The 20,030-nt window shown below is 42.8% G+C and overlaps 1 protein-coding gene across 1 annotated transcript in view; it reads right to left on the bottom strand.

Moving 5' to 3' along the window:
- CHSY3 (chondroitin sulfate synthase 3) overlaps positions 1-19,716 on the bottom strand; it is a 253,405-nt gene extending 233,689 nt beyond the window's left edge. The window contains exons 1-2 of the mRNA XM_037129875.2: positions 18,611-19,716; positions 16,323-16,606 (exon numbers count right to left, since the gene is read on the bottom strand). Of these exons, the coding sequence (XP_036985770.2) occupies positions 16,323-16,606; positions 18,611-19,406 (1,080 nt within the window). The 5' untranslated portion in view covers positions 19,407-19,716. The remainder of the gene's footprint in view (positions 1-16,322; positions 16,607-18,610) is intronic.
- Positions 19,717-20,030: the final 314 nt, after the last annotated feature.

Raw genomic sequence — 20,030 nt, 5'->3', positions numbered from 1 at the left:
GGAATTTAATGACTGCACAGAGAAATGGAAAACCAAAATAATATTTGCCACTCAAATTCCTAAAAGTATTTTTTTCACATAATGTTTTCAATCACAAATCTTTTGGACAAAGACTAAAATAAAGCTGGGGTTCTTTTAAAAATAAAAGCACATTTTACATAATCAGGAATTGTCAGTATCATTACCTATATATTTATATACAAAAATGATAATAACTAACAATAACAGCTGAAAAGCAATAGAACAAACCTTTTTCTTATTATCTCCAGACACATTTTACACTTATCTGCCAAATTTGGTAAACCAGTTTCACTCATTAACAACTGTTTATGCAATTCTTCACATAATATATTTGATAAAATAGAACTTTGGTCTAATTCAAAGGCAATTTATGTTTTACAAGCCTTGGATAGTTTGAGGGTGTTGGCTAGGACGGTCCTTGCATCTCTGAACATAAAACCTACTTCATGTGACCCTTTGTTAAAAGAAAGAACAGAATAAATGAACAAGCAAAACTGAAACAGACTCATAGATACACAGAACAAACTCATAGTTGCCAGAGGGGAGGAGGACTGAGGGCTGGGTGGAAAAAGGTGAAGGAACTCAGAAGTACAAATGGGCAGTTACAAAACAGTTGTGGGGATGTAAGGTATAGCCGAGGGAATACAGTGGGTATTATTGTAGTAACTATGCATGGTGTCAGGTGGGCACTGGAAATATCAGGGGAAACACTTCATCAAGTATATGACTGTCTAACCACTATGCTGTACATGTGACAGAAAATAGTATTCAATGTAAACTGTAACTGACAAGATCTAAAAAGTGTCAAAATTAAAATATTTTTTTCTCTATTACTCTGACAATTTAGTTTTATAGGAAAAGTGTGATCAAAATCCATAATATGTCCAGAATGTGAGGCCAATGTGGCTGAATCATTTTTGAAAAGGACTGAGGCAGAATAAAAACTGGTAACAGCATTGGAACACTTATCAGCATTAGAAAACAACCCCCCCAAAATAGGATAATAAAGGACAGAAAATTAAAATTTATTTAAATTTTATTTAAAGTATATAGCCTCATAAAAAGGCCTATACTTACAGGGTCTGCTTCAAATTTTTGTCTTATTCCAAAAGTGTCGTAATTATATTATAACCATAATTATGTACTCCAATTAATGTCCTACAATCCATTATATTGCTTAGGTTTCAAAAGCAACTTTATAATATACTGTTATGTATAATCAAAGGAAAAACAAATCAATTTTAATGGTTTGAAATTATTTTTTGAATCAATTAAGTGCTAGGCAATCTCTAGGCAGAATTTACTGGATTGAATGTATAAATATTATGACGACAAATATATATAATAATAAGAGCAATCATCAGTTATATACATATAATCAATGAAAATAAGTGTTTACAAACACTACTACAAAATATATTGTCAGAAGAGCAAATACTGACTAGCGAAGATTATTTGATTATAATGAGTCCTTCCATAGACATTCTAAAGTCAGAAGATATTCTTGCTGTAATTTAATGGCCACAATTTCATAATTTTTATGGTTACTTAATAAAAAAGGGAAACAAGACAAGATAAAGGTTAAATATGAGAAATGCAGCTTTTTAAACATATAGGAGAAAGACATGAATCTATATGTAAGCAATTATATAGGCAGGAAATCAAGGATGATGGATTTGCATGCAAAGTAATTAATCTAAGATTATCCTGCTCTAAATCTATTTGTAGCTAAAGCATTTACAATTCAATTAATTAAGATGGCAAACTGAATTATATGTTCCTAATTCCAAAACTCCAGTTTCACACATATGATATGTACCTTCAGAGATTTGGAGCACTAAACTAAAGCCTTTTCAGACAAAAACTTTATAAAGTGTTTCTACATTATAAGAATGACTTCCAAGTGTAACAAATAATGTCATGTAATTATGCAATACATTACTTACCTAAAATTATCAACCAAAATGTCAAGGGAAATCAAAAGAACTTTGGTCTATTGCCCAGTAATATTGCATGGCAAAGTCCCATGCTATATGCTTTAATGACCTAAAATTTGTTTTGTAATCCTATTGCAAAAAATTATACAATGACATACTATATTGCATACAAATTCTGGTAAATCACATATAATAAATGGAAGCCTAAATTTATGACACTTATAATGCTTTATGTCCACTATCTACTTACTGTTTATTTGGTAACAAAGTACTTTTGTGAGTACCTATTAAATCTGTTCTCACAAACTCATGTATTATTAATGTTTTACATATATACACACATATTAAATACAATATGCATAATTAATATATACTATTTATAATAATTATGTAATAACATACTAAATGTGCATTTAACATAAGTAATCTTCAAAAATGTTTTTAATATTACAATTTGCATCAAGATACCTTCCAGGTCACAGTATATATATCTAAAAAATTAGATAATAATTTTACATGTTCACATAAATACAAATTATTTGGAAGGGGAAAAGGAATATGAAGTTAGAAGCCAGGCACACCATTCAGCCCTTTAAAACTTTTCAGGCCTTCTCATTCTCTTACCTGTCTGGAACCTCATTCTTACACCACTTCCTGCCGGGATTTTCTTACTTCAACCACACTGGCCTCCGGCTGGTTCCACATACACCTCAGGGCCTTTCCACTAGCTGTTTCCTTAGCCTAGATAGCCAGCTCTTACCAAGTTCATTATAATGCTCTGCCTCTGGGCTCAACTGTCACCTCTTTCCAAAGCCTTCCCTGGTAAATCTGCCTAAAGTGGACTCCACATGGACTCTTCCCAGCAACCTCCTGTTCACTTAATATCAGAGTTCGTGATCATCTATTTGTTTACTCATTTATCATCTGTCTCCTTCTACGAGACTATAAATTCCACAAGGACAGAGAAATTACCTGTCCCAGTCCTATCAAAGTATCTGAAACCCAAGAAGTACCCAACAAAAGTTTGTAGAGTAAATGAACAAGACATAGTTTTTAAAGCTAATTATTTAACAGGTTATAAAGGGCAAGAATTTGCATATAGATTTGCGGCCACCTGCTGCCTCTTTTCCTTTAGCTCTCACGTGCGACTTCTCACAGTAACAGTTCCTCCTACTGTTACAACAGGCAGCATGAAAGGAAAAAAGAACGAAGATTTTGCTTTTTGGACATGAGATTTCATCAGCATGAGGTACTGATATGAGAATAACTCCAAGAAAGAGTCTTTACTGGAAAACCCCACATTCAGAACAACATATATAGCTGGCTACTCCTCGTGTCAGACAAATCTGGGTGGGGGAATGCAGTGCGTACCTAGTTGTCTGACATGCAGAGAATCTGGGAAAAGGACTGGGAGCTGGTTGGGTGAGGACCCCTCCAGGCAGAGGGAGGACAGAATTTGGGAAATTTCTCATTGTATGGATTTTTATGCTGTTAGGTTTTGAACCATTTTACAATGTTACTGGTTTTAATCACCAACTACAATCTAAATTTTGAATAACTTTAAAGAAATTATTCATCTTAAATGTTAAACAAACTGAACTTTCTCATTCTATGACTGTGCCATGACTTCTCATTTTTGTTTTAAACAATCACTAGTTCAAAACGCTTTTTTAAAATGCATTTTCGGATATACTTCCAGCCAAGATGGAGGCATAGGTGGAAACACTGTGCCTCCTCGCACAACCAAGTTTAAAGACAACAAAGTTTAGTAACAAAAATGCAACCAAAACACAGAAAATTGAACTGTACCAGTCTGACAACAATGAACCACTCCTCCAGACCAATAAACCAGGTAAAGGAGCGAGCAGTGAGACAGACCAGGCAATGCAGGGCCCCAGCAACAGGAATTAAAGCCTAAAGACACCAGTTGAAAAGACTTTCGGGGTCGAGGTGCCGGGAGAGGCTCCCAGGCACACAGAGAGTTCATTGGAAAGACCCACAGGGTCCTGGAGGGTGCGTAGGCCCACACACTGGGGAGCCGGCAGCAAGGGAGCCTGGTTTGCTTGCAGAAATCAGCAGAGGGGACCAAAATCCGAGAGAGAGCAGAACAGACGCCATTGCCCCTCTCTGACCCCACCCCCACATACAGCTTCACAAACCAGCGACCTGGGTTGCCCTGCCCAGGTGAACACCTAAGGCTCTGCCCCTCAGAGGGAACAGGAGAAACCAAACCAAAACATTATGGCTCAAGAAGAACAGCTCGAAGCCCCAGAGCCAGTACTTTTAAGCCACCAAGAGATAGCCAACCTATCAGATGCACAATTCAAAACACTGGTGATCAGGATGCTCACAGAACTGGTTGATTTTAGTCACAAATTAGAGGAACAAATGAAGGCTAGACTAATTGAAATGAAGGAAAATGCATAGGAAACCAATAGTACTGAAAGGAAACTGGGACTCAAATCAAGGGAGTGGACCAGAAGGAAGAAAAAAATGACCAAACAGAAAAATATGAAGAAACAAGAATTCAAAAAAATGAGGAGAGGCTTAGGAACCTCCAGGACATCTTTAAACACTCCAACATCTGAATTATAGGGGTACCAGAAGGGGAAGAAGAAGAGCGACAAGTGGAAAACTTATTTGAACAAATAATAAAGGAGAATTTCCCCAATTTGGCAAAGGAAATAGACTTTCAGGAAATCCAGGAAGCTCAGAGAGTCCCAAAGAACTTGGACCCAAGGAACACACCAAGGCACATCATCATTACATTAGCCAAGATTAAAATGAAGGAGAGAATCCTAGAAGCAGCAAGAGATAAGGGGACAGTCACCTACAAAGGAGTTCCCATCAGACTGTCAGTGGATTTCTCAAAAGAGACCCTACAGGCAAGAAGGGGCTGGAAAGAAGTATTCCAAGTCATGAAATCCAAAGACCTACATCCAAGATTGCTCAATCCAGCTAAGCTTTCATTTAGAATGGAAGGGCAGATCAAGTGCTTCTCAGATAAGATCAAATTCAAGGAGTTCATCATCACCAAGCCTTTATTATATGAAATGTTAAAGGGACTTATCTAAGAAAAAGAAGTTAAAAAACATGAACAGTGAAAAGACAGCAAACTCACAGTTATTAACAACCACACCTAAAACGAAAGCAAACTAAAAGGACAGCTAGATAAGGAGCAGAAACAAAGAAATGAAGATCTCAAGGAGAGTTAGCAACAGGGGAGTGAGAGGAGGAGAAGGTATAGAGAATAAGTAGCATAGACAGTAGGTAGAAAATAGACAGGGGGGAGGGCAAGAATAGTATGGGAAATATAGAATCTAAAGAATTTGTGACACATGGACATAAACTACAGGGGGGATGGTGGGGGAGTGGGTGTGCAGGGTGGAGGGGAATGAAGGGGGTGGGAATGGGACAACTATAATGGCATAATCAATAAAATATATTTTAAAAAGCAAAAAATATGCAGTTTCATAGCCCGATAATACTCACCATGGAGTGATGCCCCTGCCTGCCTCATGGGGGAACAGCTGTTCAAGCCATGTGGGCCTCACATTCCCACTAAAACTTAAGTGTTCAGAGGGCTGCAAAGCTGTCTGTGGTACCCACCTCCATCTCTCACCCCTTTTCCTCCGTGAGCTCTCATTTTACTGTGCTCCAGGCCCCTTACTCATCCCTGGTTTCCCTAGCTTTCCTGTGAGCTCTTGACTTGCCACAGGCATTTCTCTAGGGACTTGGCCAAGTCCTGTTTTTAGGCCAGAAAGCTTCCCCCTCATAGATCCACATGCAATGCCATCTTCCCAGTAAGGCCCACTGAACCATCTCATTTCACACTGCACACCATTCGGCTCTCCTTCACATCTCTTTCATCTTTAAATAAGACAACAGAAAATAATCTGGCCTCTTGGAAATAAAGCAGGGACTTTTGCCTTGATGTTCCATAAATGTTTGTTAAATAAATGAATAAGGAATGAAACTCAATGTATCCAAAGTATAACTCCTTTCTCCTCCACCCAAGCCTCAAACACAGCAGTTCCCCCCAACCTAGCCTTCTCCCTTTATTCCTTGTCCCTAGACTTATCACTATCATCTGAGGCCAAACCTAGGAGTCAAACTCACACTTTCCTCATCCCACCCCTTGAGCTAATGAATCACCTACCTTTGTCGATTACTCTCTTCTTGATAGCTCTCAGTTTCACTTCCTTCCTTCTACTTTGACTTTCAGGACGGTCTCTCACTTGGCCTGGGGCAATAGCCCCCTAACTGTGTTGCATCCTCTCCTGGGCATTAGCGCCTCCAACCCTGCCAGACACCACACGGTAATCCCACCACAGTGCTCGCCCATGACAAGCACTTAAGAGCCCCCCCATTACCTATGAAACTGCTTTTTTACAATTTGTTAGAATCTCCCAGAGACATTTTTAACATACTATTCATGGGTCCCATCATAACTGTATCTAAGCCAATTACATCACCCCCAAGAATTCTAAGAATCACTGATCTACACGGAACACTCTAAACCTCTGCAGAGGATCTACAAGGCCTTTCATAATCAAATTTTACCAGCATCCTTTGAGCCTCATTTCTCCTGCCTCCAGATTCACTTGAACCAAACACACAATTTGGTCCCATGCTATCCTCCCATCTTTGTCTTCCCATGTGTCCCCACTCACCTGGCGATGTCCCCTGTGCATGACTTCTAGTTTGCAGAAAGCATCACATTTGTTCGTTCTCCTCAGGGACTTCTTCCCTCACACTCCTGTGCACCTTGTACTTTCCTCGGTGATAGCAGTTGGCTATAGTAGGTAGGCATGAAAATCCTTGTTGACAATGACTGGTTGAAATCAATTACCAAGCTATTATATAAGTTATAGTTTCTGCAACCATCAAACAAATCACTCATTTTTTTTCCTTTTGAATTCCGATTCAAAAGGCAATGTTAAAGCAACCAGTCAATGAACACGCTCCACCTACACAGGCACATCAGGGAGATACTGTGCTTTCGGTCACCACAATAAATGGAGTATCACAAGAAGGAGCTTTGTAATCTTTTTGCTGGTGGAGGGTCTTGCTTTTGATTTGGAAACACACACACACACATACACCAGTGAAGTATGATAAAGCAAAGAATAGTAAAACAAGGTATGCCTGTACTTTAAGAACTCTATTACTATACATTACCCCAATGTAACATAAAAACAGCTATAAAACCTTAAGCTTTGCATGAATGCACAATATATTTTTCCTAAGAATGTTTTAAAATCCATTTGGAATTTTTCTTAAATAGAAAGGAGTACTATACAAAAATGAAAACCAGACCATGAGAAAACATGCTGTGGTTCTGAGCAACAGCTTTATACTCCCTTTAACCCAGCGACTAGCTCTTTGGAACAGATGTGCAAAGAAATATCAAAGTGTTGATTACTATGATTTTCCCCAAAGGAAAGTTAAATGAAAAGTAATTTATCAGAAATGCTTGAAAGCTAATTAGATGTTTGCAAACAGAAAACTAAGACAAGGATGCTACAGGCCTCCCCCGGGGAGAGATTCTGATCCTCTGGGTCAGAGGTGGGTTTCAGTGGCAGGACTTCTCCAAGTGCCACAGGTGCCTCCAGGGTATGGGCAGGGCAAGAACCTCTCCATCAGCACCTTCCCCCACTCACTGCCTGTTCTTCAAAGAGCACCTGCAATAAACTCTTTCCAATCCATGTCATTTCTTTCTCATGAAGGGAGAAAAAGGAATAGGAACACTGTTAACTGGGAAATATTAGTAACCCTGAACAGTTACATCGGAATTATCTAACATGCAGATTTATTAATCACCATGGCTTCGGACAGTTGGCAAAATGTCCATTTTGCATCAGCAAAAACAGCCACAGTGGCAGAGTGCTTCATGTGGCCAGCTATCTTCCTGGGGCTGCTGTGGACCTCGGCCCACTCGACCTTCACCAGAGTTCTCTGAGGCAAGTCCTGTCCCCACATCCCCTCAACGGATGAGGAAACAAAGGCTCAGAGAAGAAGGACCTGTCTGAGGCCACACAGGGAGTAAACAGCACAGGGGGGATGTGAAGTTGGGTGCTCTAGCTCCAGGCTCCATTAAAAAACAAAAGCCCAGTGCTCTGTGCTATACAGCAGCCTCAAAATACATAAACATGGGCTTGCATCTCTCCACGTGGCTTTCTCTCTCTCCTCTTCAGAAGACAGTAAATCAAAGGGGAAGATGCCCGTTTAGGGAAACTGAAGTAAGAATCATTTGATTCTGGTTCCCAGATACGTATCTAGCATTGTTGGATTTATCTGGAGCTTTTGTAACGAAAAAGAATTAAAGATGGCGAAGAAAAGAAACCGAGTTCTCTATCCATCATGAAAGCCGGAGACGGGTTAGAAGCCAGAACCTCGCTTCCATGAGCCCCATGAGGACAAGCAAGACCCCTGCACCTTCGCTGCTCAGACAAGGTGCTAAGGAAACAGATTTGAGCAAGTGAAATCATCTGGCCACATAAGATGTAAGATGGCTGAATTCTATGGCATACTGTTTTCAACACTTTTAACACTATCTTTTCATGTTTTAGGATATTCATCATGTATATTAAATGTCCTCATTTCATAGGAAATTTGTTTCTATACAATAATAGAACATTGGATTATTAAAATATCTTGTTCTTTATCAAATGTTGATCCTTCAGGCCTGGCTGGTGTGGCCTCTGAACTAAAGGGTTGCCAGTTCAATTTCCAGTCAGGGCACAAGCCTGGGTTGAGGGCCAGGTCCGCAGTAGGGAGGCCCTTGAGAGACAACCACACATGGATGCTTCTCTCCCTCTCTTTCTCCCTCCCTTCCCCTCTCTCTAAAAATAAATAAATAATAATCTTTTTTTTAAATGTTGATCTTCTAACATTTTAACATATGCATGCAAACTTTACCATAAAGTTAAATTTATGTACAGAATAAATTCAACAAACATGTGATTATGTATAATTTACAAGATGCTTGTAAAATTATTAAGTTTATGAAAACAGATATTTCTACTATCATTCAGTAGCTAGGTAAACTACTTTGCTAATTCGAGGCCATGTCGGAAGGCCTTCTTCGGGCCTGACTCTGCTCCTCAGGACATAAGGGACATAATTTTCAAAATTATGAATGGTGAGTAAAGATTTTCCAATCTCAAAAAATGAAGACATCCATTTCATTAATTACTTCCAAACAGGGCCTGCTGAATGGTTCTCACATATTATTTTGATTCAGTTAATTTAGAAACTTGTAACATACTTATTGTAGCCTAAATGCCCAACATCATTGCAAAAAAAGGGTCATGTTAAATGTTACTTAATCACTCCTACTGATCTATGTGCAGTTAAGCAGAGAATTGTTTTAATACGACAGTAAAGAAAGAGAACATCAGAATTCTGAGAAACTGCACCTCCTTGGTATTTCAGTTCATTCGAGTTGTCCCGCGGCTCACTGGTATCAAGGAATGATGCCTGTGACTCAGGACACTGATTCTCTTTAATTTCAATTAAATTTATGTTTAGCTCAAATACCTTATTAAAAGTTACAACTTTGTGCAAAAGTACATGCTATAATCAAAGTAAAATGTAGTATGTTTACCTGATAGATTTGTTTGGATGTCGAGCACGAATTCAGTAGGTAAAAAAAAGAGATTGAAATACATATTTCTCAAATCAGCCATTTGGAGACCAAGACAAAGAAAGTGGATGCAGAAAACTGACTTGGAATCTTTTCAGAACATTAGAATCCTTATGCTCAAAGATGGAGACTATCCAAAGTTTATAAACTGGTATGAATATTTATGTTACTGTGGAGCTTATTCCATATTGCATAAAAGCATCGTGCAGACTTAGCATTTTTCACAACGGCTGGAAACTGTCTTCTTGGAAAGCACACACGGCTACCGCCCAGGGCACAGGGCATCAGTGAACAGTGGAAGCAAACCAGCTGAGGCCATGAAGTAGGGAGAACCACGCCAGGTTTCTCCTTCAACTCAGAATGCAGTCTTCTTTTGTACCGTCAAGGAAACAGTGTGGTGGGAAAGAAATGTCCTAAAACTGATGCACGATGACTTCATCTGACAAGTAGAATGGGGGCAGGAGGTGTGAGAAGCTCACTGCCTTCAGTCAAGTGAAAAACTAAATACACTGAATCAGAACGAAGGAAAGAGTTTCAAAAGACTGACTTCTAGATAAGAATTCCAGATTGATACATTCCCGTAGATATGAATACACTTCTTCTGCATAAACCATGTTCATAACACAGTAAAATTAGCATTGCAGAAGAGGGACGCCCATAAGTATGAGGAAGGAGCTAAAGTGATATGCAACAGCCCTATAAAAATGGCACATACATGTTAACATGGTTATGTTATGAAGAACTTATGCATACTCATATTTTATCATGTAACCCTCTGGTATTACAAACCCAGAGAAATACTTCTAGAACATACCCTTTTGTGAAATAATGGAATTTTCTAGGGTGTTTATAGCCTTTACGGAGCCAAGATTAGATATAAGTCACTTTGAATTTAACTCTTTCAGGAATCTAATAAAAATCTGTTTAGTCATAAGAAATGGGTTTCTTCAACTCACAGATAAATATTTTTTATCAGCATGGAGCTAAGTTTTCTGTGAACCAACATTTAAGTAGATGAAATAAAGATACATATTCTATGACTCCATTTAACTGCAAACATTAAAAAGATAAATTCAAACTATTCTGAAAATGTCTCTTAGATAGATGAAATGCAAAACTCCCTAATAGGGAAAGGAAACATTAGAGTTAAAATTATTTTAATGCTTGAATATAAGTGATCCTACTAAAACAAAAATTTAAAAAAAAACTGAACTTCCCATTCTGTTAAGACACAGGCTGAGAATGAATCATATAAACAATTTTTAACAGTGGGGGCTTCCTAGTTATTTACTAAAAGCATACAAGTATATTACATATATATTTCTAGTTATTTAGTCAAAACATAGAACTACTAGTATATTACATACATTTCTAGTTATATAGTAAGAATACATAACTATGTAATATGACATATGATTCTCACAGCCAAGTTTTAAAAAAATTATTTCTTCTGTAAATTATTTAAAATGCACATTGCATCATTCCCACTGGAAAAATCACTTCACTTTCTAGAGACTATTTTAAAGAAATTTGCAACATGTGGATTATCTGGTTCAAAATATCAAGATGTTTAGGTTACCTGAACCACTTAAGCATCCAAGGGGGATTAAATGTGTTGTGCAAAGAGTTACAATAAATGTTAACATGAAACACACAAGGGGAACGTCACGAACAACAATAGGACATGAAGGGGACTGAAGACTGCTAAAGTCATCAAGACACAGAAACAAAAAACCCTCAAACAGCCCCGGGCCTGCGGGCCCGCGATTCTGAGCCACATGCAGCCTCCCAGACTGCGGGGCCGCAGCGCAGACAACCGAGAAAACTGCAGCCACGACGGCGCTGGACCACAGATGTGAACGTGGCCAACAGCAGGGCCCGATCGATGCTAACTCTCGCAGAGTGAAAAGAACACTTCTCCCGAATATCGAGTCACTCTACTGACACAACTGGTAAGTGCATTTAACAGCAGCCCATCAAATCTGCTGATTAGGAACACCGGCCACACCCTTGCACACTAGCTGTTTGCACCTGCAGGCGCCGGAGGGCGACTCTCAGGCCAGCAGACACCCCGCAGGCCTCTGTGAGGCTCACCAGCAGCCAAAGGCCTCTCCACGGTGACGGGGTCCAGCCGCCCCGGGGCCCCACTTGTGATCGGGGTGCATGTACACCCGTGAGCTCTGGGAACACCGGCGTAGCCTGCCTGAGCATGTCAGTCTACTGAGAACCATGTCCTGTGAGTCTGAGATTTGTTTTATTTTATCATTTTATTTTATCATACAGGAAAAGTCGCTGGAGTTGACGGAGAAGGAGACAGAGCAAGAGGCAGACAGGAAAAACCAATATCCCCGGACCTCCGGGCCTCGTCTGGAGAACCAAAGCTGCACACCCTGCGCTGAGACACCGCAGGGACTCCACCGGGACCTGAGGGCCGCCGCGAGGGACACATCCCCATGAGCTGACCGCAGAACGGGCACCGCCGACCCCCAGCCCTGCCGACCAGTCTGGAGGGACTCAGAAGAGGGCTACTTTTTGGCAACTAATCTGGAAATCCACACACTAAGGATGTGTTAATGGAGATGGGGTGATCTGTTTCATGTTCCTTCATTATATATATTACATAATGTCTTGTTAAATATTTTCCTTACTGTCTTCTAAGGTCAGTTACTTAATAATGTAATATGATGTTCAAAGCCTGAAGAAAATACCTGTAATTCATGTTTTAAACACTCTTTCTAAAACACATTGGTTTCTTTTTGTTTGCTAAAAACACCTTCAACTTCATTCTTTAACTGAAAAAAAAAGTACATTGTTTTGATACAGCTAAATCCATGAATCCATGTTATATATGATATAATACATGATCTCTTCAGCCCTGTAATAAAAATAGTTAACTTCTATTGATAACTTACTATGTGCCAGACACTATATTAAAGGCTTCACTTGGATCATTTCACTGTTTCACTCAATCTTCAAACTCTCTGAGGTAAATACTGTTACAATTTCTACTTTCAGTTCAGCTGAACAAGGCTCAGAGAAGTAACTTGGAAAAGACAATGAAGCTAATACGTAGTAGAGTGGTGACTGGACCCGAATTCAAGTTCATATTCTTCTCTCTCTCTCTCCATTGTGCTTTATTGTACATACAACACAGAGGAAGAAGACCCTGATTAAACAATAAACAAGAATACTAGAAGATTCCTGTTTTATAAAAACAACAATTTATGTTCCAGAAAAGCTCTATATTTTAATACTTTGTCCAATTCTCTTCCTACAAGATCTGCAAGCCTGTTCACCACTTTTTAAAAGATCCAATTCCATCATTAATCTATTTAATCTATTCAAACTCAAAAAATTGTGAACCTGTCCATAACAGTGCTGTTGACTCTGCAAGAACTTTCATGGGGAGGAAAAGCCAAATGAAACCCTGAACTCCGTGAGAGACAGAGTAAAAGACATTCGAAAACTTAAGGAAGTTCTGTCACAGATGGTTCTTTTCAAGGAAAGATGGAAACAAAATTACTGATCAACTTCACACCTTACTCTACTAACAGATATGAAATCTCACCCTTACTAAGGCTGCCAGCCCAGAGGGGAGCAGGTAAGTTTTTGCATGTAACGTGAACACTAGAGAAGGCGAACACCATCTTCCCCAACCGGAAACCCACACTGGAAAGCCCCAGTGTGGCTCTGCCCAACCAGCCTACTCAGTGGCTCGTAAACACAGAACGCACCCTAATATTAAAATGCTTAGATGTGTTTTAATTGTATATCTATCTTTATTACACTTATTAATAATGTTGCTTATTATATCCCTAGATAATAGTATTTTCCACCATTCTTTTAAAGGAGACACTGAAATTCTGCATTAGGATTAAACCAGTGCCTCCACTAAAATAAATATTGCATATATTTATCCTTTAAACAGTGAAATACCAAAACAAAATAAATTCTATGTAATTGCTCAGCAAAACATGAAGTCTACATTCTGAAACAGGATTCCTTTAGAAAATATTTTCTACTGCTAAAAATATGTAGAAACAATTTTCATGCAGATTCTGAAATCAGTAAAGGACAAGGATTGGTCTAAAATTCAAAGGTACAGTGGAAAGTCGATAAAAATGTGGCAATCATAAAGTTCCACGCAGCAAGGCCTGGAGTCCCTATTGTCTGTCTCTTCATGACGGCAGTTTACGAAAAGTTCTAAGTTTCCACAGCTCTCACAGAGTGCCTATGTCATAAATAAAACATGAGATCAGTTCTTGAGCATGCAGGTCACTGAAGCATACTGGACTCTCCTGGAACATGAATGGGGAAGCTGGTCTGTAAGGGTTGTACCTTCACAGCAGAATCAGTGAAAACTTGAAGGCAGGGACACAAACAAAAGGTTTTTTAAAACTTTGTATGTGAAGTTAAGGCAACGAGGTATCAAGTAAAATAATAATTTTCCATTTTTATGACTGATTTTCTTATCTATATGGATTAAGCCAGCAAAATACTATCCTCATGTAAATAATCCCCTGGATGTGTTTTCTACATTGAGTTTGGTTTGTTTTTCTTTTTGCCTTACAGTTTATTGGATTTGCCAGAAAGTCCATTTAGTGTTTTCCCATAATGTAAAAGACACATTTTTTTCATTTATACCAATAACTTTATTAATTTGGATATTTTGAGTATGTCGGCTATCACCAAGTGATACAATGTTGATTGTTCTCAATTAATATTTTGATTTCATCAAAATCAACTTCAACTGGTCTGTGGACCATTGTCCAGCTAGAAATCTCCAGCGTGAAATTCTACAAACCACTTTTGACACATTCGATCAGTCACAGCACGTTCATCATACACTGCACAAATCTTTTGTTGTGTCTCATTTACATTTTCACCTTTCTTTTTTTTTTTTTTTTTTTTTTTTAATTTTTTTTTTTTTTTAGAGGGGAAGGGGGGGAAGGAGAGAGGGAGAGAAAATAGTATGGTTGCCTTTTGTGCGGGTGCTTTCTTGAAATAATAAAACATAATATGCCAAAATGTCACTTATTTACCTCCATCTTCAGTATTAAAATAGACACACAAAAATTAACCAATTTCAATTAGACTTTTTTAAAACACACTGATACAACAGTTGTCACAATACAATTGAACAAAATTGTTTGGAAGGAAGTTAAAGAGCACTAAGCACTATACAGTCATCTTATGGAAAAAAACAAATGAATTTTTTGGCCAACCCAATATATTAAATACCTAAATACAAATCTTTTCCGTTCATTTTATTCTAAATTATCTTTTTGAAAGATATAATATGCTTCCGTAAAATTGTTTTCTAGAAAGTAGCTATAAAACAGTTTTATAAAAGAAAAATGATAATTTTTCTTATCAAAATGAATGAGGTATACAATAATTTTAAGTTTGCATACTACATGTTCCAAATAACTAGTTCTCAAATAATTTTTACTTTCTGTAATAAATATGAGAACTATCTCCCCACAGTGTGTATACCACAAAACAGAAAAAGACAAAAGCCAAATTCACCAGGGTGAGATTAAACTTCTAAGTGAAAAATGAATAAGACTGTGTGATCTTGAAGACAAGGACCTTGAGGGCAATACAGGGGTGGGCGAAAGCAGGTTTTAAGCAGGAAGTACATGAAATATAGAGTTTATTCTTGTATTACCTATTAATTATTGTACAATTTGTTTATATTAGAACTGTAAAGCTACTTTTGCTCATTCCTGTATATTTTCATAAAATGTTTCTTCTGTACCAAGAGGCATGAAAATGTGGAGAGTAAATGAGCTATTGTTTACGAAGGTGTGCACTAGGTGCTAAAATATATTACACTCCAACTACCTGAAAACCGAGCTAGAAAACTGCAACACAAGACTGAAGTGTTCAGTCAATTTGTACTAAGATTATTTTCAGAAAAACATTTTTTTGAAAAAATTAAAAACCAATTTCTGAAGAAAAACCATCTCAGAGTATTTCATAAAACTAATCACTGCAATTAAACAACAGTTTGCATACAACTCAGATCCTTTACATAGTAGTCGCTATTCAGAAAATGGAGTAAAGGTGACATAAACAACCTCCAGGAGCCCAATCAAAATACCAAGTGTTATTTAACATCTTCAGAACTACTGTTTTCTAGATCATTCATTTCTTTTAAAATTTGTGAATAAATCGATCATAAGTGATATATTGATTATGAGTTAACTTTTCTTATGCTTTAAAGAAATACATGTTAAATTCCACATGAACATCTTCAAAGCAACTTCAGATTTTAACTATTTGAGGAAACACAAAGACAATTACATCCCTAACCAACACATCAACAACAAACAGCTAAGCACCAAATGCCAAAAGCTACAGCCCCAGAGACTCGGCCCTCTGGGTAGAGACAGGAAGTGGATACACGTGTGTATAAACCCCAGTGAAGCAAAAACAGGGGAGGGCATCCCACCGAGAAGTGACCAGCCGTCCAGGCTGCAGGATGGGGTGGAAGGGAGTGGTCAGGGTAAGGAGAAAACCTCCGGCCTTAGGCCTTGGCTCTAACAAGAAAGGTGTGTCCCACCATCGCCCCGTGTCCACAGCCAGCGGTGCTATCATTCTCAAGTGAACGCCAAGAGAAAAGGCAGAACCCGCAGAATCCATTGCTGCCCAGACTGGGAAGAGGCCATGCATCTGTCACAGGCCAACGCTTTCGTCACAGCTCCTCTTACCTCATAAGACCAGACACACTGAGTCCCGCCAAACCGCCGGACACACCTTCCCACCTCCACGTCCTCGTGCGTCGTGTACATTTCTCTGAGGCACTCGCCGATGTGCGGCACCATCCTCCTGAGGACCTCCCGGCTGAAGATCATGCCGGGCCCCCCCATGCAGAAGTTCTCCCCGGGCTCCAGGCCCAGCTTGCCCAGCTCTTCGACGCTGCCCAGGCCGGTCTGGCCCAGGTACAGGGGCTTGCTGCTGTTCAGTGACCTGAGAAACTCTTCCAACTTGTCACCTGCAAAGAGAAAGGCCACGATCACTGCTCCTCCTCATTTCATCACCACCTGATGTACAAAGGGACGGGACTTCCAATAAGGAGTGTGAGCTCCCCTCAAGTCTTAACTGAAAAGAAGAAAAACCTCTCTGAACATTCTACTATTATAAAAATGCTAATTTATACTTAAAATTAAATCACAGTAAAGTTGTATCAACCTTGTAGTCAAGGTCACTGAAAAACCTTAAAAAGTCTTCACAATCATTGATTTTTTAAAAGTTAAAATAATGATAAGGAGAAGAGGTTTCTTAGCATGTTAGAAGTCATGATAAAGTTCCCAGGTAATAATTATTGATATTTAGCATTGACTGGCAGAGTGTTAGTATCCAATAATAATTTTTCTACCGACAATTGATTTAGTTTAGTGTTTTGTCCTTAACATGCCTTGAAATTTAACTTTGGACTTGGGAAAGCTTCTTTTAAGAAAAAACAACATTTGTAAAAAACTAAGGAATAAAATTGGTTTACTTATAGCTTGTGAGTTCATCAGGAAAAACCATTTGAAATGAGCTGACACAGTTCCAAAGCATCTGAGATTCCAGCCAATGATGCGTCGGAAGAGGCCACCTTCCCACACTCGAGTCCGCGTCGCCACCACCATCTGTGATGAGCGCGGCACCTGCCTCACTCTCTGGATCCCGCGCCGCCCCTCGGACCTCAGCGTGTTTCAGCGGACTATTATTGGGTTCTTAACACAAGATGCCTTTCCTTCTTAGTGGAAATGGAAAGAATATGGCATTTCCACGTTCTAAAGGACAATCTTTCAAAGCACTAAGAGAAATGCTTGTTTTTCCTAGAGCCCTGGGGAAGGCCCTCCTTCCTGCCGGGGTCCGGGGAAAGCAATGAAGCTCCAAGTGCGGGGCAGGAGCTAAGCAGGGGCGGCCCCGGTTTGTCCCTGGAGCTGGGAAACTCGGTGCGCACCGGGAAACCTCCGCCCACACAGCCTCTACTTCCCTTTCGTCCTTCTCCACCCCTGCAACAGGCTGGGCTGGAAAGATTCACTCCAGCTCTCGGGAACTTCTCTATGCTGAGTCCAGAAATCTCTGGCCAGAGCCACCGTCACTCAGAGCGAAGGACCGCGCTTCTCCAAAAAGCTGACAAAGTTTTCTCTTGCTGTGGCTGCGCGTGGCCTGGGGGCTTCCAGCCTCTGCTCACCGCCGCAGCCACCAGGCTGGACGGAAGGACCCCCACTGGTGTGGGCCCGCACAGCTGGGAACTCCCAGGGTCTGGACAATTCAATGGCGCTGTCTCTTTCCTCCCACCACCAGATCTGACTATACGCCCATCGCCTGGGGGTCTCACTGAAGTGATGGGGGTGGGGGGCGTGGCGCTGCACTGCGAAAGCTGGAAAGAGCTGCGCCCGAGGCGCCGGGGATGCTCTCCGGTTCCCAGTGCGCGACCCGTTCTGCCAGAGGAAAGGAAACGCACAGGGGAGGGTCCCGGGAAGGGAGGACGGCTCCTCAATCTCCCGAGTTCCGAAACGGCCCTAGATCCATCTAAAACAAAAAGATGGGGAAGCAAGAACAGCGATCTCTAGCCAGCCAGGCTCTCGCCCGCGTCCACTGTCTTCCCTTCCTGCTCCGAGGACACGCCCCTCTGGACCCTTTGGGAACCTGCCACCACCCGGCTCTTTCGGAGCAGGGCAGAGTAGGAACAGCCTTGCGTGGGACCCTAAGGTACCTGCCCTCACCTCTCCCACCCCGTAAAGAGCCGGGCTAAGCGCTGGGCGGAAACGGGAAAGCAAGTGTGAGGAAGGCGGATAAAACCGGGCAGGTGTGAGGAGAGCCCAAGCCGCAGGAAAGGAGGAGGAGCGGAGCAGACTAGGGGTGGCGGGGATGCGAAGGGTGGGGACCGCAGGAACCCGGAGCACGTGCTGGCAGAGAAGCACAGCGGGGCTAGGCAGGGGTCGGGTTGGGTGCAGGGAAAGGAGGCGGGCAGGCGGGGCACCAGGGGCTGGGAGGTCACCTTTGATGTAGACATCGTCGTCGGCGCGCATGAACCACTCATACTTGTCCAGGTAGTGGTCGTGCATGTACTTGATCATCATAAAGGACTTTTTCTGGGGAGGGTAGGAGTCGTCCACCCCCGGCAGCTCGATGACAGGCAGAGGTGGCGGGGGCTGGCCAAGCCCGGCGTTGGGCGGCTGCTGGCTGGAAAAGAACTCCACGCGGCCGGGGATGAAGCGCGCCCAGGTCCGCTGCGCCGCCAGCGCACGGCTGCCCAGGTACTTCTGCGCGGTCATCACCCCCACGTACAGGAAATCTCGAGGTCGGGAGCTCGGGGCGGCGGCGCTCCCGTCCCCGCTGCCGTTGTGGCTACTCCTCGGCCGGCTGCCTCTCGGTTGGCCAGCCGCGCCCCCGTCCTCCTCCTCCGGCTCCCCCTCAGCTGTGGGGCCCCCGGGGAGCCCTGTCCCGCCTTCGGGCTCGCGCCCTCGCCGCCGCTGCTGCAGCAGAGGTGGCTGCTGCCAGGGGCTGCTCCTAAAACTGGTCACCCCAGCCACGGGCTCAGCCAGCTGAGGCCCTAGGAGCTCCGGGCGCGCAGGGGGCGGTGACTGCTCCGGCCGCGGCCCGGGCTGAGGCTGGGGAAGCGGCTGCTGCGCGCCGGCGGCCGAGCGGCCGTAGTAGGAGCAGATGCTGGAGCCGCGTCTCTTCCTCTCGCTCAGCTCAGCCACTCTGGGGGCGATGAGCCAGGACGCGGCGGTGAAGCCCAGCACCAGCCCCAGCGCCACGCTGACCCACGGGCGGCGGGAGCGCACGGCCATCGCGGCTGCCGGGCGCTGACCCTAGCGGAGCGGCTACGGCGCTGCGCGCGGGTCCACCGGCTCCCACCCGCCTCGCCTGCGCCTCGTAGCCCGGAGCCCCCAGCCCCCGCCGCCGCCCAGGCGCCCACGCCTGCCGGGGCTCGGAGCGCTCTGTGTGCGGAGCCCGCCGTGGGGAGCAGCGGCCGGCCACGGTGCCCACTGCGCTCTGAGTCCGGGGCTTCTGAGCGAGGGCCGGAGTGAAACTTCTCCCGGCGGCGGCGGCGGGAGCGAGCCGCAGGAGGAGGTGAGCGGCACCGACCAGTCCGCTCCGGGGCTGCCACCCTGTCACTGGCGCGCCTGGTCCCTCCCTCCACCCTCCTCCCAGATTCCCCGCCCTTGCGCCCGCCTCCCGCTCCCCCCGCGGCGGGGCTCGGGACTCCGACCGGGAGGAGGAGCTGCCGCTGCCGCCGCCGCCCGCCGTGGGAAGCGCGGCCGCGGAGTCTCCCAGCCCCTGGCCCGCCGGCGCCCGCAGTCCACGCCTGGGTCCGGAGCCGGCCTCCCCTCCGGAAGGAAACGATCCCGCTCGGGCCGCCTCCGGTTTCCAGAGCCGACGCCCCCTCGTCCCTCCTCCAGCGTCTCCGACTC

The sequence above is a fragment of the Artibeus jamaicensis genome, unplaced genomic scaffold (assembly GCF_021234435.1).
Source record: "Artibeus jamaicensis isolate MK-2021 breed Jamaican fruit bat unplaced genomic scaffold, CSHL_Jam_final contig_786, whole genome shotgun sequence".
Classification (NCBI taxonomy): Eukaryota; Metazoa; Chordata; class Mammalia; order Chiroptera; family Phyllostomidae; genus Artibeus; species Artibeus jamaicensis.
This window is presented reverse-complemented; position numbering and strand designations above follow the sequence as displayed.